The sequence below is a fragment of the Bos mutus genome, chromosome 25 (assembly GCF_027580195.1).
Source record: "Bos mutus isolate GX-2022 chromosome 25, NWIPB_WYAK_1.1, whole genome shotgun sequence".
Classification (NCBI taxonomy): Eukaryota; Metazoa; Chordata; class Mammalia; order Artiodactyla; family Bovidae; genus Bos; species Bos mutus.
In genome coordinates, this window is record NC_091641.1 from 7357455 (window position 1) to 7383405 (window position 25951).

Below are 25951 nucleotides of genomic sequence, written 5' to 3' on the forward strand. Positions count from 1 at the left end.
ATGTATCTAGGGATTTTCTTATGCTTTCTCAAGGTCTTTTCTAGTGGTGTTTTCCAAATTAGTTTGATTCATTTTGTAATTAAATAAATGAAGTAGTGTAAGACCCTTTCTTTGGGGAAAGTCATGAGTTCTTAAAGATTTATTGAGCATCTACTAGGTCCACAGACACTGAGCTACGGGTTTTAACTAGCACTGTATCACTTGATCCTCACAACTATATAAGATACAGTCCTGACCACATTTTATAGATGAGAACATAAAGCTCAGAGGGGTTAACTAACTTACCTGAGCAGAGAAAGGCCCAGCACACTCGTGCAGAAAAAGGGACAGGGTAAAATGTTTGGATTAGATAATGGAAATCCACTGACAGGTAATGAATTGTTGATCACCCGTATAACCAAGACTCCCTGCTGCTAGAAACGGAGAATTCTCAGTGGTCTGACGGAGAATCAGGCCCACTGAATGCCGTGTACATGGCCATCTCAGTCGCTGGTTCCTGTCAGAACATCATTTTCTCTCAGGCTCAACAGAACAGGGTAGGTGCTCCTGGGATACCAAGATGACAGGTGCTCGTGAAGAGCCAGTGCAGGTCAGCAGCAGGCAGCAGACGATCACAGACAGCCAGGGGCCAGAGGGAGGAGTTGTATCTCAAAGTGGCCCTGCCTTATCAGATAGGTTCTGCTGGAATTTCTGACAGGGCCCAACGAAACTTCCAGGTTCTGAACAAACTGGAAAATGCTTAAATATTAGATGGGAGCCAAAATAATGCCTTTATCACCAATGAAGGCTATGTTAACAGATACAGCTTAGTGTGAGAGCCAACTAGACCTACTGCTGCTACTGCTTAGTCGATTCAGTTGTGTCTGACTCTGTGCGACCCCATTGACTATACCCTGCCAGGCGCCTCTGTCCATGGGATTCTCCAGGCAAGAGTACTGGAGTGGGTTGCCATGATCTCCCCAAGGGGATCTTCCTAACCCAGGGATTGAACCCGGTTCTCCTGCATTGCAGGCAGATTCTTTACCACTGAGCCACTAGGGAAGCCCAATAGACCTGCTACCTGACTCTTAAAACCGGGCCAGTTTATCCATCAAGGCAGCACTGGCCCCAGGCAGGCCTCACCATGTGTGGGCTGGCTCCCAAGAAGACAAAGAAAGTACATGAGCTGAGCACAACCAGCTTATTCACTCCTAAATTTACCGATCAGATAAAAACAGAAGCAGAGCGAGGTCAGCAGTTGCAAGAGTGGAGCTCCCTCTACACGGAAGGAAACTTCAAGAGCAGTAAACAAGTACAGTGAAGGCGAGTGAATGGAAACGTGGGCAGAGGTTCCCCAGAGCCTCTCCTTGCCAGGTGTTATGCAATCCTGTTTTCACTTTCCAGACACAGAGGTGCATTTGAATGTGCACTTTCAAGTCTTCTTCAAGTCACATCCAATTTAATGAAGTATCCTAACCCTGGACAGGAGGGGCATGAAGCTGTAGACTGCTGAAAATCTGGGTAAAGGAGCTGTCAGTCACACAAAACATCTCCAAAGCCATTTCTCCCCACCCTGCTGGGAGCCACCTTTTTCCCAGATCCCCCTGCAGGCCTCAGTTGAGAAGCAGTGACTGCCTCCTGGCCAGGGCACACGCTCTTCAGGTTTCCCAGCTGGCCTCCTGACCCCCATGGAAATGCCATCACATGATGGTCAGCTGGTCATTGTGGAGATGCCTGATTTGAGCATTTAAACAAATCCAACTATAGAGAAGGCGGAGATGGGAAGAAGAGCCATGGAACCTCAAAGCTTAATCATGAGCTTAGATCCAGACCTAGAGTAGATGGATGCTCAATAAATGCCGTCAAATACACTCCACAACAAAGCAGGCTGGTAAGTCCAGTGGTAGAACCAAGGGCAGAGACCAGTCTCACCTGCAGAAATCTGGATGAATATCCTAGAAGAGGTATAATGTGTGCAGGGTATTGAAAGAACTGAACTAGAGAAGAATTTTATAAGTCACAGAATAGGTTGGATAAGAAGTGGCATCAGGTCACTAGGAATGGCATAAAGCCCAAAAAGAACTGAAGTCCCTCACCTAAGGCCACCCAAAGGAAAAGTGCAGAGATTCCAGCTGAGCCACAGCCCTCTCTCCACGGCTTCAGCTCTTCCCTTAAATGCTCAAGACAGACCAGCTCACCTGGTAGGTCCTATAGCACTTCACATAAGGATGAGCATACAGCAGCACTCAGCACACAGGCACTGAATGTGTTTGATTCCTAAACAAGAAAGCAGTTACTTTTTTTTTTTAATTTTATTTATTGTTTGTTTGTTTGGGGCTGGGCTGGGTCTTCGTTGTAGTTCGCGGGCTCTTTGTTGCTGTCTATGGGCTTTCTCTAGTTGTGGTATGTGGTCTCTAGTGCGCCTGGGCTTCAGTAGTTGTGGCACAGGGGGTTGGTTGCCCTACAGCATATGAGATCTTAGTTCCTGGACCAGGGATCAAACCTGTGTCCACCTGCTTTGGCAGGCAGATTCTTAACCACTGGAGCACCAGGGAAATCCCTTCTTTTTTTTTCTTTCCAAGATATTTTTATTACTTGGTACTAAGAATTTTTTAATAAAGATTAGAAATATAGGAAAACCTAAAACCATCTAGTAAAAATAGCTATATTTGACTATATGAAAGCAGAAAACGACAGGATTCAAGATATCACAAAGTCCCAAAACAAACACAGCAGACTGGGAAAAAGTGAATATTTTACAATACATGTAATAAAGTGTTCCTCTGTCCATTTTTATAGGAATTGATTTTTAAAATCCTACTGAACAATTAGTAAAGAATATGAATAGGCATTTCATAGGAAAAGAGATAGGTACTGCTAATATATGAAAAAATGATCAATTAGATTAATAGTTTAGAAATCTAAAATAAAAACAACATTCCACTTTTTTGTTACCACTTGGCAAATCTTTGAACGTGTTCCAGTATCTGGTGAAGATGCAGAAAAGTGGCAGAAATATAGTATTTGTAGGGGAGTGGATTATTACTAATAATTTAGAAAGTGATTTTGCAGTTTCTATTAAAATTAAATAAGCACAGATCTTTTGGCCCAGCCATCTCACTTTTGAGATTTTTATCCTAGAGAAATAATACACCAATTTTTAAGGACTTGTGGTCAAAAAGGCAGTTTCTTAGGTTCTTTCCACAGGAGTTAAACAGAAGTTGATTTAGTTTTTTCTGTACCACTCGAACCCATAGGAAGTAAATGCTTGGGATTGATTTTTACCCCCATCAAAAAATAAACAAAACTTTACTTCCTCTTCTTTTACCCTAAGGCCATCAGAAGTATTCTAAGGTGACCATTTACCCAGGAACACCAGAACAACATAGCCCAGGCAGGACACCTGCCCTCCTGGAGAACAGGTCCACCCAGCAGAAGCTCTTCCAAGCCCTAAAAGCCACAGCATTCTGTCAGCCTTGCATGACTTGTCTGAAAACCAGATTTGCTTCTGGGACCTGGTCTTTCTAGACCAAAAGATAATCTTCCTCAGGGACACAGAGACCAGTCTAGGCTGAGAAGGGTGACGCCTCTTATCTGCTAAGCGCGTAACATGTGCCAGTCCCTGAGCCAAGAACTTTATGGATGTTATTTCACATTTCCTCCCACCTGCGGTTGAATTCAGAGCTGCCAGCCCCATTTTACACGTCATACATGTAAATGTTTAAACATCATACGTGTCATTCTAGCCAGTGAGGGTCACAGCCTCCATCCCAGGTCTTGGACATGAAGTTGTCCCTCCCGGTCCCTCAGCCCTTCTGTCTCAGCCTTAGCACTTACAACAAGGACTTTGTCATTCAAAAGGTAGCTGGGTGGTAAAAATAGAAAATTTTTTTCCTATTTTTTTGGTCTACTTTGTGTCCCATATTTAATATTTCATCATGGTGGTCCTGTGGTTAAGACCCCATCCTGCCACTGCAAGGGGGCGTGGGTTCTGTCCCTGACTGGGAAACTAAGATCCCACATGCCATGTGGCGTAACCAAAAAAAAAAAAAACGACAACAAAAAAAACCAACATTTAGTCATAACATCTCTGCAAGGAAGACACTATTTTCCATACTTTTCTGATAAGAAAACTGAAGCACAGAAAGCTTAAGGAATTTGTCCAAGTTTTGTAGCTAGTAATGACAAGGCAAACCCAGGTTTGCCTGGTTCCGAAAAGCCTATGCTCTATTCTGAGCCAGGCTGCCCCTGGGATTCCAGTTAGTCCATGATGGACCTGTGGCCTGGATCAGACCAAACCCTTAGCTGCCCATCTAGCCTTCCCCAGCCAGGGTGGAATGGGATTGAGTGTTCACCCTAGTGGGTATTTTTTAGCTGTTAAGGGGCTTGAAGTCCAGCAAAGTGCAGGTTCATCCTCCTAGCAAGGAGGATAAGCATTTCCCCTTAGCAAAGTGCCCAGGGATCTGTTGATGGGAATTACCATTTCACAGGCTCCCAAAGTAGCCCCCAGGAAGGAGGAAAGTCTTCCATTACCTCCTGGGAACTTCTGGGGGGGCTTCAGGACCTCCCCCTGCAGCTTTGGCTCAGGGATCATCTTCAGGACAAGGGTCAAATTTCACCCTTTGTATGGAGCAAAAAACCATGTAGCAGATAACCACGACCTGACTTGTGATATACTCGACTAAACTATAGCCGAATTCTCCCTGGCTCCAACCTCCCTACATCCAGCACAGAACCTGGCATACCGTGGGTTCTCAAAAAATGTCACCTTTATTGAGTTACACACACTGCAGAAAATATCTTCACACATGCCTGACCCCAGGGCTTTCTGTAGGCTGTTTCTGCAAGACTCTGGACTTGGTGCTAATTTCCCTGAAGATGCTTTTCCACTGACAGTTGGCTCATGATCAGAGGTTTTTAGGAAGAAACACCTAGAGAGATTTCTGATCGAACCAAGTACTGTGAGCATGATAGGAAGAGAAATTCTGACACAAAACAAAAGATTTAACAAAAGCCCTTTCATGACATCACCAAGGGCTCCAAAATAGGGAAGGCCTGGGCCCTTCTGTAGCTGTTTCCTCCTAGTGAAGCACACTTTCCATTGTAGGCTGAACTCAGCTTAATTAAAACATGGTGTCTGTGTTGGAGCACATATTTGATCTCCCTCCTGATTGGTCAAAAGTGACCCTTCCCTGGTTGTCTTTTAGAGGACGGAATTAGTTGAAATTTAATCACACAAATTGATAGAATCCCACCTCAGCCTTGACCGGAGACTCTGACCTGTGGCTCAGAGCTCAACACTGAAGATTTTCACTTTGGGCACTATCTAATAATTGGTTCTCTCTCAGGAGGTCCAGAGGGGGAGGCAATGGTTACCATTCATACTTTATCTCCTTGTTTGAATTCATTCCGCCTTATGGCTGTACACCAAGCACCAGTGCTAGGTGTGGGTGTGCAGAGGACAGGGCCTTGCCGTGCCATTAATGTTGGCGGTCCATCCTAGTGAAGAGGAGACTGGCATTCCAACCAAAGGACAGGTTACTCAGAGGCCCCAAGCCTGGGAAACTTTCAGCTGGGAGGGTTGCCGGCTCCTGCCTGGGGAGAATGGGGCGGCTGTAAAGAGGGGCTCTACTCTGGGGTCCGCAGGAGCCTGAGCGGCTGTCAGGCCGGTGGGAGTGAGATGTCGGGCAGTGGACGGAGATGGCAGGAGGCCTGGGCCGCGAGGGAAAGGACACAGGGAACCCGTGCACAGAGGTCCCCTGACGGCGCCCCCACTGCTTGTGTCTTGTAGGTCTCGGATCCGCAGAGAACTGTTCATTGAGGAGATTCAGGCCGGGAGCCAGGGCCAGGCGGGGGCCAGCGATTCGCCGTCGGCCCGGAGCGGCCGGGCCGCACCCAGCTCAGAAGGCGACAGCTGCGACGGCGTGGAGGCCGCCGAGGGCCCGGGCGCCGCGGACGCCGAAGAGTCGGGCGGCCCCGCGGCCGCCGCCAAGTCTCAGGGAGGGCCGGCCGAGGCGGCCGCGGCCCCGGAGGAGCGGGAGGAGGCGCCGCGGCGGGCGGAGAAGGCAGAGCCGCCGCCCTCGGGACCCCGGTCCCGACGCCGCCGACGACGGCCGACCCGGCGCCGCCGCCGCCACACCCGAGGTCCCAGCGGACGGCCCGGGCCCGTGCAAACCCGCCGCCGCCGCCGCGCCCGCGGCCGGGGAGGACGCCGCTACCTCAGCCGCCCCGCCCGGCGAGGGCCCCTGCCGGGCCCGGGACGGCGCCGACAGGAGTTCCGCTTTGCCAAGCACCAGCGCGCCCGCGGCCGCCCGCAGACCCAGCTCGCTGCAGAGCCTCTTCGGCCTCCCGGAGGCGGCGGGCGCCAGGGACTCGCGAGACAACCCCTTGAGGAAGAAGAAGGCCGCGAACTTGAACAGCATAATCTACCGCCTGGAGAAGGCTGCCAGCCGCGAGGAGCCCATCGAATGGGAGTTCTGAGAGGGCGCCGCCCGCCCGCCCGTCGCGCCGCGCCGGGCCGAGTCTGGCCGGGCCGGGCCAAGCCTGACCGGGCCGGGCTGGGCCGAGTCGAACCGAGTCTGGCCGAGCTGGGTCGAACCGGGCCGGGCAGAGGGGCGGGCGCCGACTCCGCGGCCGGGACCGTGTTGCGCACTTAACCGCCCTGCGGGCCACAGGGCAAAATCGCCATAGGCCAAGGTGCATATAGAAAACAAAAGGAGCATTAAGCCCAATCTATGTCGTGTTTTCAAGGAAGAAAACGGAAATGTGTAGTCGAGCTTTTTTGTACCCTGAAGTGTTTTTTTTATTGCCCTAAGTGATTTCCACAGGTTCTGGAATAACTCTTACAGCTTTGCCTTGCGCCCTCCTCTTTTCGTGTGGGCTTTAAAAAAAAAAAAAAATCAAACCCACATATTGAAAGGGGGCTTTTTATCTGCCATCTAATGGCTTCAGAGCGATAATACACTATTATCTTCTTAAACCAGGAAAAAAGGGGAAGGGGGGGATTTTTCAGAAAAAAAATTTAAAAAAGAAAGTTTTTGTAGCTGTTCAGTTGCCACTAAGAGATTGCACAGTCAAACCGACTCTAAACACACTAGTTTGGATTCCTAAATATTTTCAAGTAAAGAATCTTCTCCTTTGAAACTTTGAATTAAAGTAAAACACATTTACTCCACATATTTTTTAACAAGAAAAGTCACATCAGGAAAATATCTGATTTTGTGGTAGCTGACGTAGTGTTTTCTTGTACGTGAATAGAATCCTGACATGTAGTGCACATTGATCCATAGCTTTAACTGACTCTGGGCTTTTGCTGACCAGGGTTTGTTTAATACACTCCATTCTAGGCCAAATCAGGACAAAAAGAAAAGATCCGAATCTAGGTATTTTATAATCTGCTTTTTAACCTCTAACCGCAGAGCACGCTGATCAGACCTCATATCTTGGAGGTGTAGGAGACAAGTTAGAACTGTAGCATGTACCCGTTCATTTTGTTTAATTTATGGTGTCTTATGTCTGTGTTAGTGCGTCTTGCACATGTGCGAGCGTTGAAAGAAAGGAGGAAAGTGTAGGCCGCGAAGGTCGCCGCAGGCAGATCTGGGGCCCCTCGGGGCCCCTCACCCCTCGTAGGCAGCAGTCTTTCCGTGACACAGAAGGCACCACACCTCACACCACTCTCCCGGGCACCTGATGGACTGAGCCCCACCAGGGGACGCCACTCCCTGGGCCTGGGCAGGGCTCATGCGTGCGCCCAAGCACGCGCATAACTCTCTCTCTGTCTCTCTATCTCTCCCTTTCTTCCCACCACAAGCACTGATGACTGTTGACGTCGTGGGAAGCCTCCTTCCTTCCCTGCAGAAGAGAGAACGTGGCAGTCTGGGCTCGGCTCCCACCCCCGTAGTCTCACACCAAAACGTTGATGCTCTTCACTTCCAGACCAGATCATTGGCCCTCCATTCATTTTGCCTCTTGGAACGTTCTTTTTATGCACAGTTTAGGGCAGTCTAAGTACAAATCAAAAGTCTAACTTGTCTCTGATTCCTCCTGTCGTCTATGTGTATATGCGTGAGAACAGAGGTGGATGAAAGTGTGCGTGTGTGCGTGTGTGCAATTTTATACGTCTGTGTATTTTCTTAAGTACCTGTGCACACATAGAGTGCATTACTGCCACCTTTTTTCAATAAGCTGTTTTATCAGTTATGGCTTCTACAAGTTTGCTAATTTAGACTCCTTTATTGCCATATCTTTAAACTAACAATAGATGATTTCGGTATATATATATATTTTTTTTTGCTTATTTATAGGTGCTGTATTTTATTATCTGATTGTTAGGAAGGGATGAAAGGGGCAAATATTCTTTAGAGAGATAGACTGCCGGCAGTATTGGGAATAATTTACAAGATGTAGTTGTCATACTGTATATTACTGATTGAAACCTTTTTGACCGTATTGTGTATCATTGAAACCTTTGTCTTAGGTCAACATCTTTGGATGACATTTTAATGGTGCATTCATTATTTCTTAAGTTTAATTAATATTACCTTTTTTTGATTTGGGGGGGTGGGAGGGAGTTCTAATTTTAAAGGTATGCTCCCGCTATTACACCTCAGTGTGCTTGTATTAATTAACTTGTAGGACTTTGACTGTAAGATGTGAAACCACATTTCTTGCATGACGTTTTAGAAATTATGTATTTCATTTACAGTCTTTTAACCTGCAACTGCAGCACTTAGTTCAAGTTTTTCACAAATTTAAGAGTCACTACACTAAAGACAATGCCTTTTCATGAAGAAGAAGTTTGCAGAAGGCTCTAGGAGGCTGGGAGGCAGGCCGTTTGTCTTTTGATGGTTTCATATCATTCTGAATTTAAAATCTGGTTCAGTGAGCAGAGAATTCAACACGGAGGAGCTTAAGGGGAAAATGGATTCCCATCTGGCTGAATCCAGGTGCGTTGAGAAGAGGGCGTTTGCATCCGTGACCCTCAGGACAGTGCGTAGCAGAGCCCCTGACAGTACTGTGGTGTCCTCTCCACAGAAACCTCAAGGAGGAATTTTGTCATCACATGATGAGTCTCCAAATACCCAACTTTCAGTAGAACGAAAAGCAGGGCGTTAACAGGGAACGCCAGGGTAGTGTTTTCGATTTAAAGGCATGACTGTTATTTACTAAGGAGTTAAATCGAAGAAACTGATAAAAAGTATAAATCTGTCCATCCTTGTGGCCAAATAGTAACGTCTAAAACAGCCACTTTGGCTCTTCCAGGCAATTTAGTCATTTTTGTTGGTTTTGTTTCTTTTTTTAAAACTAGGTTATTGTTGATTTCCATTCTGTCTTTTTTTGCCAGACTTACATCTGGGTGCTCGATACAATCAGTTGGTTAAATTTTGCTTGCAGTTCCGTGTTTGTATTCTTTTTCTATTTATTTTTTTTTTTAATTGCGATCCTAGTCTTAGATCTCTTGTGTTTAAGCTGTCACTGTAATACTTACAAGAGCTGCCACTAAATAACAGAAACCTGGGATGGGGTGTCCCCCTCCTCTTTGTGCCCCTCAGTCTGAGTCCAAGGGTTGACCTTTCATCTTGATAAGCAATATTCAAGTGCCTTGAACAGCATCCCCTCCATGGGCTTTACCTTCCGCTGGCTGGCGTTCCAAGCAGTAGCTCCCACAGGCAGCCGACCTCTTCCTCTTTCCGCTCCATCAGTTTAAAAAGCTGATTTGTACCTCTCCCCTGGGGAACACGGTTCCATAGAAAACACTAACACTTAATTACAAGCTCCATTATACCATTTTAAATGGCTTCTTTTTGTTAATTGGAGGCAGTGTTCATAACTTAAGGTTTTTGCCATTACTTAGCTGGCTAAGTGGAGGCTCCGCATACAATCAGTGTTCAAGTTCAGCCTCTTGACCTTTGGTTCCTGCCCACATTCTCTTGGGTGTCTGAGGTAGAAGGGGCGTGGCTTCACTCCCATCTCCTGGCTCCCAGACAAGGCCTCTTCTCTTGAACTTCTGGATGAGTCTTGTGATTTCTGTCTAGCAGGTCGCCCTTCTTTAGGAAGGATTACCACAGCCATCTAACTCCATCTCGGTTTTCCTCGGAGCTTACCTGCCCGAAGAACATCGCGACACAAGGTAGCTTGTGGTCAGGAGACTGCGGAGGCATCCCCAGGATCTGCCAGGATCCTGACTTGTATGACTACTCCCAAGTCATGGCCACTATGTCTAGGCCAGTAACCAAGGCAGAAAGATAAGAGTTCATGGCCTCCCTGGGACAGTTTCCCTATACTTCCAAAGCACAAATGCCTCCCTGTTCATCTGTCTTCCTCCTTTGGGCATCTTTGTGTCTCCCTAAAAGCCAGATGTGCTGGTTGGTGGTCCAGACCCAGAGTGCAGCGGAGCTTTGGGTGAAGTGTTCCTCTGTGTTCCCTCTGGCTTTGAGGGACCCTCCCCAGCTGCCCTTAGCCCCAGGAGGAAGGAGACACCCGAATGCCTCCACACCCAGGGCTGCCACAGCCCCATGAGCAGACCAAGCAGAGGACAGGTTGTACGCAAGTTCTGGCATCTGCTACTGACCCTAAGATCGATCACCCAGCAGTCATGCCCTAAGAGGTTGGGATGAGAGTCGCGGGACAGCTCTGTCCGCAGGCAGGTGCCTTCTCGCCTGAAGTTGGCCTGGATTTCTTTGTTCTCCCTGAACTCGTGTCCTGTCATGCACGGGCGATCGTTGAACTCTGTTGACTTTCTATGCAATGTTCTTCATTCCTCTGATGGTAGGAAAACAGACCTCCCTGAAAACAGCAGAGGAGCCAGTGGGGGCAACACTCCCGTCCTTCTGGGCTGAGCACACAGTGAAACAGTGTTGGTGATTTCCTAGATCTTGAGCTGGGGGACAACAGCCTTTGCCTTAAATGCACCACAGCAGACGCCTCTTGACAGGCCTATGAAAAACTAGAGTCTGCCCTGAGCCATCCCGGGCCGCTCCCCTCTGAGGCCAGTAAGCCAGCTGCTCAGGGGAGATGGAGCCAGGCAAGGTCCTGGCGACCGTGGTGGGCGGGCAGCCACTCCCCGTCAGGCTGCAAGTTGGCTCCCTCCCCGAATGTCCTCCCCTACCCCGGTGTCATCACACTCATTTGTCCCCTTCTACCTCATTAACCACGCTCCCACTGGACCTCCCCCCACACCCCTCAGAACCTCGAGGCAAGTGGGATCTGGGAAGAGAAAACCTAGAAGTGTGGCATCCATGAGTGTAGCTCAGCCTGGTGGGCAGGCAGCTTCCCTCTTGTGAGCACAACCCGGACAGACAGCTGTGCTCTGCGAGGCTCAGGGATCCTCCTCTTGGCCTCCACCTGCTCCTAACGCACTCACAGCTGTTTCCTCTGCAGGCAGGGGTGGCCTCGGGCCTCACAGGGCCTTGTCTCTGGCTCGCCTGCACGCTGCCCATTCCCGCTCAGCTGTTAAGATCTGTCAGAGCCGCTTCCCTCGCCCCAGGCTGCCCCTCCATGGCCACGTGTGGACACTTCACTTCCCCAGGATTCCCACCTGGCACTGGGGAGCTCTGTTGTCTCTGGCACCAGGAAGTTATAATCTCAGCCCTTCTGTGAGGTCTCCATGGGAAGTATCCAAGGACAGGAAAGGATTTGGCCTTCCCCAACCCACGTGCCCAGTCTTCAGGCATGTGACCCCTTCTTCCCTGAAGAATAGGCCAGTTTCTGTGCTGTGCTGAAGAAAACCAGCTCCTAGGGCTGCTGGTTGGGTGTGGGTCCACCCAGTCTGGTGGCCAAAGTGCTCTCTTGGTGGGAGGAATTTGGACGCGCTTACTGGGAAGAGCTCACATTTAGAAATCCGCCTCCCTGGTGCTGCCGTTTCTTTGCATCTTGATGGTGTTAGGGGAGCCTTTGTGAACCCCAAAGCAGAGCTCCTGCCCTAAGTGGCCAGGTGGTGGCCTGGGACTCCCAACACAGTGTGCATCTGTTTCCCTGTGCAGTGAATGTCAGTCCGACCAGTACATCTGCTCGCTAAGAGGATGGTCCAATTTGACAATGTTACTCCCATTCGGATTCTGTACTGCCTTTTGGTAGATGAAAACTACCAGGAAAAGAAGGGAAGGGAAGTTCCCAGTTAAAAGTTCCCAGAAGATCGAGGCTGTGAGACTCATAGAGGTGTACAGAAAGCTGAGGCCAGAACGCTCTGGTGGTGGGGCGTGCAGATGGAGGCAGCAGAGGAGGGGGTGTAGGGAGCGAGGAGCTGAGCATACAATGAGCCCCACCCCAGAGCCTGCCCTTCCCCAGCAGCCTGGGAGCCTCATCCTTGGTCAGGGAAGAGGATGGAAATGTAGCTTCCCCACCCCCGCCCTGCCCCGCCCCACCATTGGTCCGTGATGGGAACTGTCCCTGCCTGCCCAGGCCTTGCCACCGCCCTTCCAACGCCACCTCCCCTCCAAAGAGACTGTGTCCCTGCCGTCAGTGGCATACTCCCCATTTTCATTTTTGGATGAAGTGACATTTAGCTTTAACGAGACATTTCCAAAGCGCTTAGTCTCCTCCAAAATGCTAACTTTAAAAGTTGGGCATCGTAGGTGAAGAACCTTTTAAAAAAAAAAGGCTAGTGAAAGACATTAGGCTAGGCATAAATGTGCACTTCCCCATCCTTGCTATTAAACATTTAGAATACCTTTGAGTTGCTTTTCATGGATCATTATAGCTTATCCAATAATGTAAAGAAGTCTGTGTTACTGTAATTCCTGTAGTGTTTAGGCTCTCATTTCTACCACAAAATATGCTGTACGCTATGTATCAAGCTTTCTGTGAACAGAAAGGAAAGGTGCCTTATATTCCAAAGTCGTGGCTACACCCCTGTGGACAGTAATCAGAAGCACAGTATATACAGAAGCATTGGGACTTCCGTGGGTAAAACCAGATACCAGTCAGCAAGACGGATTGAAGTGGCACGGGGCTCCTTTGTTTTCTGGTTCCCTTTTTTCCCCCCTCCGTTTTTCATTTCCTTTTTTTTCTTTCTTTCTTTTTTATGTTCTCATAGCTTGCTTTAAACAGAAAGCACTTAAATAGATGACTATGTGTAAAAAGCTCTGTGCAATAGAAATCATTTCCCTTCATTTTTAAGAGAGAACGTATTGCACACCAAATGAACTCAAAGTAAGCTTTAGACCAGGACGATTCAGGTTGTGGAGGAGCAGGACGAGTGTGTTCACTGTAGTTCCGTTTTGTTTGGGAACTGAAGGGAAAACGGGCCTCCCCAGCACTGCCTCCCTGCCCCTGCCCCGCAACCCCATCTCAACCTGCCTCTTGCTGCCCACCATGCTAGTCACGCAGGGCCCACGGGCACCCACCAGAACCTCTGGCTGGGGCAGCAGGGCAGGTGGAGCGGGCTGCGACTCGGCGGCTGAGAACCCTCCCCAGTGAGCGTGTGACCACAGGCGTCCCTCCCAGCACTTCACCTTTTTCTTGTTGAGATGGATCGACTGCTACTGACACCCCTCCCCCCACCTCCCCACAGCGTGCGTGAGGATAATTATAAAAGGATATTTCCTTGAGAAAAAAAAAATTGTTTAAAAAATATTTCTATTCTCTTCTATTTATTATTAGGTTAATCCTTTAAGTACTTATCAGGAGTGTATTGTTATTTTGTGTCGTTGTTGTTACCATAAATGCTTCTGACTCTCACTCCAGCCTTTGCTGTCTTCTGCCTCCCTCCCTCCCCTGTCCCCAGAGACCCAAAGGGTCTTGGGGATGTGATCGGAGGGCAGAGGGGGGTTTCTCTGAATCAGCTGTCTCTCTCCAGAGTAGCCGCTCAAAAACTGGTGGTCTCCATCACGTCCCACTTTTCAAAACGAGAGAGTTGATGAACAAAACAATCTCCCAATGTTAAGGAAGCGCCGGGGTTTGAAGTTTGCTCGTGTGAGGAGCTGTAGAGGAGACTTAGAAAAAGCAAAGCTTGGTTCCCCCAAAGCCTCCTAGAGCCTCCGGTCAGACTTCTGGGTTCATGACAGTTCAGAAGCCCCGGGGCAGGGCGGGCGCGGAGGCCTGGTCGAGCCTGAGTTCGGGTGAGAGAGGTCTCTGGCAAGGCTCACTGGGCTGACAAGTTTCCGTTGGCTTTTGTTACAGTTGTTGTTTTCCTTGCCTACAAAGTTGGTCAAAACCATCTTGCGGAGCAACCGTGTTTTTCTGTCCAGCTGTGGCTTAAGGACCCACTCTGGGGGAGCCGGGGTTGGGGGGAGCCCCTTTCCCCCTTCCTGTGGTTAAGCGCAGAGGAAGCATGGGCCAGGGGCACAGCTTTCCGTGGCTAGAAGCACAGCCAGCAAGACACCCAGTGGCTTGCTCCTTGGGTATCGGGGTGGTGGAGGCTGAGGCTGGGTGCTGCCCGCCGCCCCGAGGTGGGGCTCCCAGAGGGTCGGCAGGCTCTCCGTGTCACCCACGGCTTTTCCCCCCTCTGACATCGTCTGGGGTCCTGATTCTGTCCTCGTCTCTTTGAAAGCCCTCTGATGAAACAACGGCCCCATCCCTCCCCTACAAGGGTTTCCATTTCCCCCAAGTCGTCTATGCATTTCTCTCTCACCGTTTTCTGCCTCATTCCTAGAGAAAACGGGCATCTCATGTTCCACCCTCTGAGACCCCCCCCTTTCAGAAAATGCTGTGCATTTTGGAGACGTGAGGATTTCGTCCAAAGTTCTGAAAGCATTTGCGGAGAGCTCGTTAGAAAATAAAAATGGGAAAAAGCAAAACGAAAAGGCGGTGTCCCCCCACGTCCCTTTCCACTGAGTAAGACCTAGCTCTTTGCGATTGTGCAATAAACTACTTGCCATGAGAGCAGGTGGCCACGCTCCTGCCCAGACTACTAACTGACACAGCACAGGACGGCGGGCTGCGCGGGGGCCTCTCCCAGACGCCTCCCAGTGAGCTCAGCTCCCCCCACCACCACCACCAGCACCGTGTCTTGCGGTGTCTTACATTTTAGCAGTATTTTATATTTTCTGTAACGCACTAAGTCTTAGGTGTTTTTAGAGCTCGTTTGTTCATACTCACAATCAGACTTTTTTTTTTTTTTAATCCTCACAATGACCCAATTGACCAAAAAAAAAAAAAAAAAAAAAAGCATCATTTTTGTACAAATAGCTTCGAGAAAAGCCTCTGTTGTGTTGCTGTGACCCATCTCCGGTAACATTTTGTTTCTTGCTATTTGTTCTCGGCACGAGAAGTCAGAAGTTGATCCGCCTGGCATGGGGTGGGGGAGCACCCGTCGTCCCTTCTGTCCTTGGTTAGCCATACGATGTTTGTTCTCAGCACTGCACCACGGTCCCTATACGATATGGAGAAGCAATATCACTGTATGAAACTCACACCATGTATTATTATTATTCACTAGCACCCTAGGTGTGATAATTGAAGTAAATATCTTTTATACAAACACAAGAACGTGTGGGTTGTTTTTATTCAAAGGGCTCTGGCCTGAGGAGGAGCAGCAAACACTTTCCATTCTGGGTCCAAAGGGCACCTCGAGCACTGCCTTCCTCCCGCGCTTCCTCGGGCGTGTGGCGTCGGGGCCAGGCGTCGGCAGAAACCTGGGTTGGATGCGAGCGGGGGACTTGGGGGCCAGCCGGCCCCGCTGCCCACAGGTCTCCCTCTGGGTGCACGTGAGGCCCTGCGTCCCCGCTGGCTTCTTGGCACCTGCGGAGTCCGGGCCCTCCCAGCACCGGCTCCCTCGTCTGTGAAACAGGGCTGCCACCACGTGTCTCACAGGCTTGTGGAGACCAGGAAGGGTGGCCGACCACGCCGGGCCTGGCAAGGGCTGACTGATGGCAGCAGCCTGCGCCCAGCCAGCCGCCCAGCCTCAGCCTGCAGGTCTGAGGGGTGTGGGGGGTCTCTCGCTTTGTTCCCTAACCCCTGTGATGTGGACAAGGATGAGCTCAGGGCACCTGTGAGTGCTGGCAAGTGAGGGAGAGGAGGAAGGAGGGAATGGCGTCTCATGGGCTTCTGGAAGGATCAGGCTCCTGAGAAAGGGCCTCTCCAGCCAGCGCTCGGGGCTGGAGGCAGGAGAGCCCTGCAGAGTCGGCTGCCAGGTGGTCCACAGGCTTGTGACCAAGGACGTTTCTCGTCTCGGGATCTAGAGGGTTGGAAGACAACCGCCATCCTCCCCGACCTGTGACTGGTGGGTGGGGCAGGAGTGTATTTGTTGATTGTGCCTTGATCTGTGCATTTCAGAATGTGAAGTTCCCACTGGTGATACAGAAGCCTGAGCTAAACTAGACTCAATGCGCCCTCCACAGGAGACCCCAGAGCAGGGAAAGCCTCCCACCAGAGCTAGGCCCTCCTGAGCCTATCTCCTCCATCACCCAGATGTGGAAGTGTCCAGAGCTGCCCCCAAATGTCTGCCCATCTCCCGCCACGGGAGAAATTACGTAAAACCAGTAAGGCTTTCCCAGTTTGGCACTGAAAAAACCTAACTGCAATCATTTTTTGTTTGCTAGTTTAGGTACACTCCTACTTTTAAAAAATCCTTTAAATTAAGATATAAAATGTTTTTTAAAAAAAAGAAAGAAAGAAAAGCACTTAACACAAAGTCTTTTTACCCAGAAGCTCTCCCTGCTCTTGCAGTGACATTTAATTAAGCAGAACTGCAATTGCACGTGGTTTTGTAGCGCCAACTCCTGTCTTGGTGAACAGCCAGCACCAGAGGCAGAGAAACAAGCAGGATGTGCCGACCGCAGTCGGGCGCTGTCCCCACGCAAGCAGTGTTCAGCCTCCCTGTGCACAACTTTTCTCCTTTCTCTCTGGTTAAGTGGATCTGAACAAAACTGTACCTTATTTGATGCACTGGGGAATGGCAGGTTTATACCTCGTAAGGTGACATGGTGATATTATTAACATGAGTGACTCATCCACAGCTTGTGTTTTAAAGGGCTTTCATGTGGCAGCCTTGGGGTGTGTTGCTACCTCTTCCACGGCCCTATTTGTTGGCTTTGCGGGGGGCGGGGGGGCATGCATTTTGTGGGTCCGCACGTGGGGAGCCAGGGTAAGAACACAGAAGACTGGGGAGAACTGTTGTGACGTTGGTGGGGACTTGCAAAAGGGCTAGCAGATTCCAGCCTGGTGTGGCCTTGAAGTGGGAGGAGGCGTTTGTGATGGACAGGCAGCGAGGATACCCAAATGGAGGGGCAGCATGTGCCCAGAAGCAGGGTGACGATGTGGCGGGTCAGTGGAGCAGGAAGCCGCGGTGCTGGGGTAGGGTGTAAGTGAGGGAAGGCATTTGGAGTGGGGATGACCATACCGTTGGTAAGAACAAAGCCAGGTGTGGAGGTGACATCTCACCAGGTGATGCTTTTTCTGTGAATAACACCAAGAAGAAATTCAGATGTCGCTGAGAGTGTCTCCAACCATGCTGGGAGTGACAGGGCCCCAGCCGGGGAGGAAGTACCCCCGCCCCCCTGGAGGCTACCAGCAAGTACACACCCACTGGTGAGGGTGTAGGGTCGCCCTGGGGCTCCGCTCTGGCAGATCTTCAGGCAGGCCCAATGCCAGGGCACGGCCTGGAGGGGCCCGGGTGAGGCCTGAGCCTGAACCAGGCGGTGGGTCCAGCCGAGGCCAGCTGACCCAGCCAGGCTCCTGCTGCCTCTGCCCCCTGGGAGACCCTGCAGCCTGAGGACCCCTGTGTAGGCTCCCACCGAGTCCTCTAGGGAGGCCACAGTGCTTCTCCACCAGGCCGGGTCCTCCAGCTGATAGCACACTGAGGGCTCACCGTGGGCCACTGCTCTGGGCGCTGGGGGTACAGCCAGGGACAGACAAGAAGCTGAACTTCCAGTGAGGGAGGAAGACAACAGAAATAATAAATGAATCACTCGGCCACTTAGACGGTGATCAGTGTTACGGGAAAGAAACACGGCAAGGGGACAGGAAGGACACGTGGAGGGGTTAAAGTTGTAAATAGGTAGTCAAGGACTTCCCAGGGCTTCCCAGGTGAGGCTAGTGGTAAAGAACCCACATGCCAATGCAGGTAGACATAAGAGACGTGGGTTTGATCCCTGGGGTGGGAAGATCCCGTAGAGGAGGGCATGGCAACCCACTCCAGTATTCTTGCCTGGAGAATCCCATGGATTCTGGTGGGCTACAGTCCACAGGGTTGCAGAGTCAGACACAACTAACTCGACTACACACACACACACACACACACAGGGACTTCCCTGGTAGTCCAGTGGCTCGGAATCCGTGACCAACCCCGATGCAGGGGACCTGGGTTCAGTCCCTGGTCAGGGAACTAGATCTCGTGTGCCACAACTCAGAATTTGCCTGCTGCATCTAAGACCCAGTGCAGTCAAATAAACAAATAATTGTTTAAAAAATAAATAGGCAGTCAGGATAGGCCTCACTAAGAAGGTAACATGTAGACAGTCTTGACAGAGGCAAGGGGATGCACCGTGCAGATGCCCAAGGAAAGAACATTTCAGGCAGAGGGGGCGGCAAGTGCAAAGGTCCTGTGCACAGAACGTGCCTGGAAACCAGTACAGCTGGAGCAGCGTGACCACCAGGAGGGACGGGTGGCAACGAGGTCAGAGAGGCAAGGGGGAGGCGCGGCAGGTTTCGCCTGCTGGGGCTCTGGCTGCTGCTACTCCGAGGGATGCAGGGGCTGATGGGCTTTAAAGGGAGGGTGGTCTGGTCTCACTGTTTAAAAGGCTCTCCGGCTCTTGCTTCGTGACTAGGTTCTAAGGGTGAGGGCAGGAGAGGGGAAAGCAGGGGCTGCGGCCACAGTCCAGGTGGGAGGTTGTGACTTGGACCAGGTCGGGCAGTGGTGAAACCAACTGGATTCTGGATCTATACGGAAGGGAAAGCCAAAAACAAGCCATGAGACAGAGGACCTGTCAGGAGGGATAGAGAAGGGCAGGGAGGGCCCCAGGGGTTCGGTCTGAGCCACTGAAGCGTGGCCTTGCCTCTCAGCCCTGAGGACACTGCCTCCTGGGGCCGTGTGCCAGGGGCTTCTGCTGGGGTGAAGCAGGTTGAGGGGGTGAGGAAGTCAGGCTTCAGTTTGGACCTGTCAAGTCTGAGATACCATTGGAGGGTGAGCCCAGGAAAAGGAGTGCACTGGAGATGTCTGTGCACTGGAGGGTCGTTGGCTTATAAATGTCACTAGAGGTGGCCAGAGTGAATGAGAGCCGAGAGAAAGGCATGCAGGGGCAGCACCCTGGGTGCAGCAGCGTTGGAAGCTTAGAGGGGAGGAGGACCCCCAAAGAAAACCACTAAGGAGCGGCCAGCAGCGGGCAGGAGGCCCGGGATGGTGCCCTGGGAGCAAGTGCTGATGAGTCAGTAAGATGAGGGCTGAGAAACAAGGACAGAGCAAGGTGCAAGGTCATCGGTGACCTTGGCCAGTACCGTTGGCATAGCGGAGAAGGTTTAAGGAAGTGGACGCTTGAGACTAGGCAGCTTCTTCAGGGAGTTTTGCTGAAAGGGGCCATGGAGTCAGAGAATGGCAGGGGGGTGCATTTCAGATGGGAGAAGAGTGTGCTTGTGAGCTTGTGGAAAGAAGCAAGGGCTGCAGGATATGGAGGAGACCTGCTGGGGAACACCCTGGCCGCAGAGCCAGGCGCGGCATCTCAGGCACCGTCTCTGGCCGCCTGTGGGGCACAGAGCGGGGAGGGGGTGGGTGTGCTGGCAGCCGAGTGCCCCTCAGAGCCCTCCAGGCACGCTGACCCCCCCTCCCAGAGCTCCCGCCTGGCTTGCCTGTGGCTGACTGAATAAAGGGGTCCCCCCACCTTCAGGAAAGCACCCGATGTGATGCCCCCAGGCCTTGCCCCCCGACTCAGATTGGGATAAGTTTCTGCCCTTGATCATCCTGCCATCGTCAAAGTCACTCTGCTTTCTTTCTCCCCTCTGTGAAACGCATGCCCTAGAAGGCCTTCCTGGATTCTCCCAGGGCAAGGTCCCATGAACCTTGATAAGGGGACGGGTGCAACATTTCAGAGGTGAGGGGTTCTCTCTCCACACATCCCCGCCCCCACCCCGCCCCCTCCAAGACACACCCTCTCCTCCGGGCTGCACATACTGTGTCCTGCAGCACCCTCCTGACGACCCCCTGTCTCGAACACACCCCACCCCCATCTGGTGTCCGTCTGGAGTGGGCTTGTCCCCACATTCCCCCCTCTGCACCCCTGCCAGCCCTCACTCCACCACCACCCTGACCAAACTCTCCAGCCTTTCTTGAGATACCGGTGACCCCCTCTTACTCACGGATGGTCCTGATTCAACTTGGGGCTTTAACATGCTTCCTCCTGATCTCGCCCTGCTTCCTGCATCTCCTCTCTGGGTCATTCCGGGGACACCCCAGAAAATGTCAACATCCCCAGAAGTCCTGTCCAGGTGTTTTTCAGACCCCTGGATGTCTCCCTGACCTGCATCTCCAGCCTCAGACCCCTGGGCCCCACTTTCCACCACGTGCACCCCCCTAGGTGTTCCACTAAGCACTTCAGACTTGCCAGAGCCCAGCTACACAGCCGCTCGCCCCTTCCCTGTTTGGGGGGCCAGTTCCAGGCACAGGCCCACCCTCGTGTGTTCTCTGCGACAGTGGGGATCACGGGTCTTTCCAGGACCTTCTATCGCCATGCCGCAGGGCCAAAATTCAAGCCCAGGCCTGCCAGACTCCAGCTCAGGACCCTCCCCTGACACCAAGTGGCCACTCAGCGATGTGATCCCAAAACCTCAGTCTGTTGTGTTTCCACCCTCAGCAGAGGAGACGGAAGGAAGGGAGGGGTGGCAGGTCTCCCGCCGCCCCCCAGGGCCCTCTGGTAGCCCCCTGCCCCATCGCCTCCGCTGCCCTGCCTTTGCCCAGCTTCTTCCCTGTGCCTCCTGGGCAGTCACCTCCATGCCTGCCAGGATGGCCCTCAGCTTCACCCAGAGACACTTCTTGGGGAACAGCCACCCACACACTCAGCCTTGCACACCCAGAGGTCTCCTCAGTGGCTCACCGAGTGTCCGGGAACGTTGGCAGCAGCGGCCGTGACCTGGCACCCGCTGGCTGGGGGAACCGCGTAAGACAGAGGGCTTGCCGTCAGGGACCTCCATGGGAAGGGACCGGCGTGCCCACCCCCAGGGCACCAGACTTGGGCACACATGCGCCCACAGATGGCTCCTGGAGCTGCGAGTCGCTCCTGCCCCAGACCTGGCTGTGGGATCATCTCACCAGCGTTTTGTCCAACCTTCCGGCCGCGCTTGGGTCCCCTCGGAATCGCTCGGCGCACACCTCGTGGGCCCGACACCGGGCTGCCTCACAGGCTCCCCAGCCTCCGCCTTGTCCCTTCTGCCCCTCGGGGTGGGCGGCTGCCCACCTGAGCCCTCTCTGGGCTCCCCACCCTGCTCATCCCCTGAGGCCTGTCCGCCCAGAGCCATTTCTGGACCTGCTCCTGTTTGTGGCCGTCCCTCTGGACGCCCAGTGCCCAGAACCAAACCTGTCCCCTCCCTCGGTCCAAGCCCTTCACCACTAATCACGCCGCCCTCTGCCTACCCCTCACCACAAGCCCCGTCCACCTCCCTCCTAAGTGTATGCGACGCTCACCAAGGCCTCCTTGCGCAGCCCAGGGGGCGCTGCATTTTGTGGGTCTCTCTGGGCCTGCAGGTTGAAGGCCAGACCCTAAACCTGCCCCCCACAGCCCTCCCTCCACGCCCCAGCCCTGCCCTCAGGTGTGGCCTCTTTCCCCGCCTTGTCTCAGACCCCTCATGTTAGGCAGCACCACCTACCCACCGGGTGAAGAGGGAGCCCAGTGGTGACGGACGGGTCAGGTCCACTCGGGGCCTGAATCCTGGCGTGGGGAGCGCATCATCACGGCGGAGGGTGCACACCCTGGGGGGGTCTGGTCCCAGGCCGGGAAGCCTTGGTAGTTCCGTCTGTAAAATCATCGTATCCGACCGATCGCACCGTGGTGAGATGTGTGAAGAGCTTGGTGTGCACCGGGCACCTAGGAGATGGAGCAGTTGCGGGGGGGGGCTGGCCGGCGAGCAGGCCCCATGGTGAGGGGTGTCTCCCTGCCTGCAGCCCGTGGCCTTGGGACATTTCTGGGGCCACACTGCCCCCTGGTGGCCGTACCATCTACCCTCAAAGGCCTCCGGCCTGGGCTACCATCTCTGCGGCAACCAGCAGGGTTTATTATTCTGTAAATGCGGCCCACACAGGGCAGGTCGCTGCCCAGAGTCACACAGCCAACCAGAAGTAGGGTTGCTGTTGTTCAGTCGCTCAGACGTGTCCGACTGCGACCCCGGGGACTGCAGCACGCCAGGCTTCCCTGTCCTTCACCCTCTCACGGAGCTCGCTCAAACTCACGTCCGTCAAGTCGGTGATGCCATCCAACCATCTCATCCTCTCTCACCCCCTTCTCCCCCTGCCCTCAATCTTGCCCAACATCAGGGTCTTTTCCAGTGAGTCGGCTGTCCGCATCAGGGGGCCCAAGTAGTGGAGCTTCAGCTTCAGCATCAGTCCTTCCGATGAGTACTCAGGACTGATTTCCTCCAACCCAGGCCTGCCCTCTCCTGGGCCACTGCTGTCCCCACTGTCGACAGCAGCTGAAGGCACCCACGGGGAGACTCATCAATGTCTCCCACCCTCCCCCAGCGCAGGGAAGTCTCCACATAGAACTACTCGGGATTTGCTTTATTGTAAAGACGACACCTGGTGCTGGGACAGGGGAGAGGGCCCCGGGGACTGGGGACCAGGGAGGTCCCGGGGGCACCGCCCCATCCCTGACGTGTGCTGAAGCCTGTTGGGGGAGGGGCTGAGCAAGTCTGAGGTCCATTCCAGAGGCAGCACCCCTTCCTGTCGGGTCTGAGGGGAGTCTACCTGCCCCCCTGCACCGCCCAATGCACCTCCCTCACCTTCCCCCCTTCCCTACCCGCCGGGGCCTCCCTCTGGTCCTTATCGCAGAGCATCAGCCCTGGAGGAAGTTCGGGGCTCCATGGGTTCAGCCTCCTTGCCCTGCTTGATGGGGCGTGAGGCCTGCAGAGGGAGAGGGGCTGGTCACTGCGGTGCTGGGGCTCAGTGGGGGGTGGGGGGCATTTCTCCTAAATCTCTGACCTGGGCTCCTTCCTTCCCAAACCTAGAGAATTCTTGGGCAGAGTGAGTTCCCACGCCAGGAGTGCCCTGCCCCTGCCTGCTGCTCTAGTGCTGGGCAGGGGCACAGGCTGTGTGTTGGGAGGCACAGGGCAGGGCGTGCACCTCAGGTCCCTCTGACGGCCACGTCTTCCTTTGGCCCAGGGCGCTGCGCGGAGCTGCAGGTCCACGTCACCGAGCTCACGGCCACGGCAGCTGAGCAGAGGGAGCTGATCGCCCGCTTGGAGCAGGACCTCAGCACCATCCAGTCCATCCAGCGGCCAGACGCCGAGGTGAGCCCACCCCCGCCCCCGCCCCCGCCCCGCCTGCCCAGGCTTCCTTCAGCCTCACAAAACGCCGACTGTCCAACCAAGCCGGCCCATCCTTGGGCAGCCGGTGTCCTCTGGGCCCACACTAAGCCTGACAGGGACTGTCACCTACAACCTCCAGGGTCTGTCTGCTCACTTCACCACAAAGCCCCTATTTGGGGCACCAGGCCACAGGCTAAGGGCACAAAGCCCCCTGCCTCCAGGCGCTGGCTTGGCCCTCGGCCCTGGGAGCTCTGGGCAGAAGCAAGGCCAGGACTGCCCACCCATCTCACAGCTAGAGGACCTTGGGCCCTGAGATTAGGGAAGGCTGGAGTCCCAGGATCCTCAGGGGTTATTATCACATCGCCCACCTCATTTTACAGACAAAGAAACGGAGCCCAGGGAGAGAAACGGGCTGGACTGGGGTGACATGGCAGGCTGGCTGATAGGGCCGGGGTCACCCAGCCTCCGAGGCCTGTCAGGGCCAAGTGGCCGGGTGGGAGCCCCACGCTGAACTCCAGCCTCGGGGTGAACCACCTTCGCTTTGGTGGCCCACGTGAGGCACCCTCTCCGGGCCCTCCTGTGGCCACTGCCGTGTCCAGCCCCTGCCGCCAGACCACCCCACCCGCTTCTTGCCCTCTGTGTGCTTGGCCCCCTGGATGGCTGTGTTCACTGCCAAGTGTGGAGGCGCCCCGCTAACCTCGCCCTCCCACCTGCAGGGCGCAGCCGAGCTCGGCCTGGAGAAGATTCCCGAGCCCATCAAGGAGGCCACCGCCCTGTTCTATGGTGAGGAGGGGCCCATGCTGTGATGGGCTGGCAGGAGAGGGGGACAGGAGCAGAGGTGGGGTCACCTGGGCCCTAAAGAGCACACACCTCCATCAGAGGAGCCAGGCCCCCGGGCCAGCAAGGCAGCAGAAACTCACAAGAAGGGTGAGCCCCCCACTTGCCCCTCTAGACCTCAGTCTGACACCCCCACCGTGGGAACCCTGACCCCCTCAGCCCTGCCAGGGGCCTGTCGCAGGCTGGTGGGTGTTGATCAGCTCCCTGGTGGGGGTGAGGCCCAACCATGAGAGGCAGCCAAGGGCTGGAACAGAGGTGCCCCCCAGGTGTTGAGGCCAGGACACAGTGGCGGTGGCAGAGCCACCCAGTCCCCTCAGTGTCCCTTTGCTTCCGCCCCATGGCACTCGACCAGAGCCCCCTCGGAGCTGGTGACCTGAAGGCCCGCCGCTGGGCTGGGCCTCCCCTACCCCCAAGCCACTGTCCCTCCATCCTAGGTCCCTCAGCGCCTGCCAGCTCCCTCCCCGAGGGCCAGGTGGACTCGCTGCTGTCCATCATCTCCAGCCAGAGGGAGCGCTTCCGGGCCCGGAACCAGGAGCTGGAGGCGGTGAGTTGTGTCCCTCCCTCTGCAACACTCCACGGACCTGAGGACAGGGCGGAGGACACCCGGGTGTAGGGGAGAAAGACCACAGACCTCAGTGGGGTTAGGTTTGTTCTGTGCGGTCAGGGAGGGCTGCCCAGAGCAGGTGAAGTCACGCTGGGCTTTGAAAGGAGAATCAGACCCTCCAGGCAAATGAGTGAACAGAAACATGGGGTCAAGGAGCCGGAAGGGAGTCCAGGGACAAAGCAACGAGTCGCCAGGCAAGGTCCCTACTGCCAGGCTGGGGTGTGACGGAAGGGTTTAAGCTGGGGACCAGCACCACCAGGATGGAGGGTAAGGCCACTCGGGCAGCCAGTTTAGAATAGAGGCTTGGCCCAGGAAGACGGTTTGGTGGTGGTCACCGTGGTCCAGGAAGAAACATCTCAATCAGGTGGAGGGGTGGGAAGCAGGGGCAGGTCCCAGGGAGGAGGGTCTTGAACCCTATGAAGAGGAACAGTCTAGAGAAGGCGCTCTGTGGGGTCTGAGAGAGTGTGCTGGCTGCTAAGCACCCAACTGGTGGCCCTCCTGGAGAGACCTCGTAAGGAAAGGGCAGTCTAGGCTGCAAAAGTGACCAGCCCAGGGACTTCCTGGTGGTCCAGTGGTTAAGAATCTGTCTTCCAATCCAGGGGACACAGGTTCAATCCCTGGTCCGGGAACTAAGACCCCACGTGCTGCAGGGCAACATTTGGGGGAAAAAAGGTGACCACTCCAGCTGCACGTGGGTCTTTCCCAAGCAGTGTCCCCTTGGGGACTCTGCAGACCACTTCCTCCATCCCACAGAGCCAGCCCAGGTCCTCCGTTCTCTCTCCCAGTAGAAAGAGGAGCCAAGAAGGTTTCCATCTTCTCCAAGAGTCACCGCTTGAGCAGGTGGTGGAATATCTAGCCCCTTCCCTCCGCACCCACAGCTCCCCTATGGGGCTTCCAGGTTGAGGACTCTGGGAGGCCGACATCCACTGAGCACCCATGCAGGCCGGGCCCCATGCTGGCCCAGTGACAAGGGTGAGCCAGATCCAGTGAGACCCCCTGTGAGCTGGGCTGCAGAGCAACAGGCTTCAAATGGAGGACCATCAGGACAGCTCCCTTCACAGCTACCTTCATGAAAGTGGACGGGGAACACCCACGCCCCTTGACGGCTGGGGACAGTCAACGTGGAAGGCTAGGCAGCCCTTTAAAAAG

The 25951-nt window shown here is 53.7% G+C and overlaps 1 protein-coding gene across 1 annotated transcript in view; it reads left to right on the forward strand.

Annotated features, from left to right (window-relative positions):
• CUX1 (cut like homeobox 1) overlaps window positions 1–13464 on the forward strand; it is a 330995-nt gene extending 317531 nt beyond the window's left edge. The window contains 2 exon segments of the mRNA XM_070362072.1: window positions 5771–6064; window positions 6066–13464. Coding sequence (XP_070218173.1) covers window positions 5771–6064; window positions 6066–6459 — 688 coding nt within the window. The 3' untranslated portion in view covers window positions 6460–13464.
• Window positions 13465–25951: the final 12487 nt, after the last annotated feature.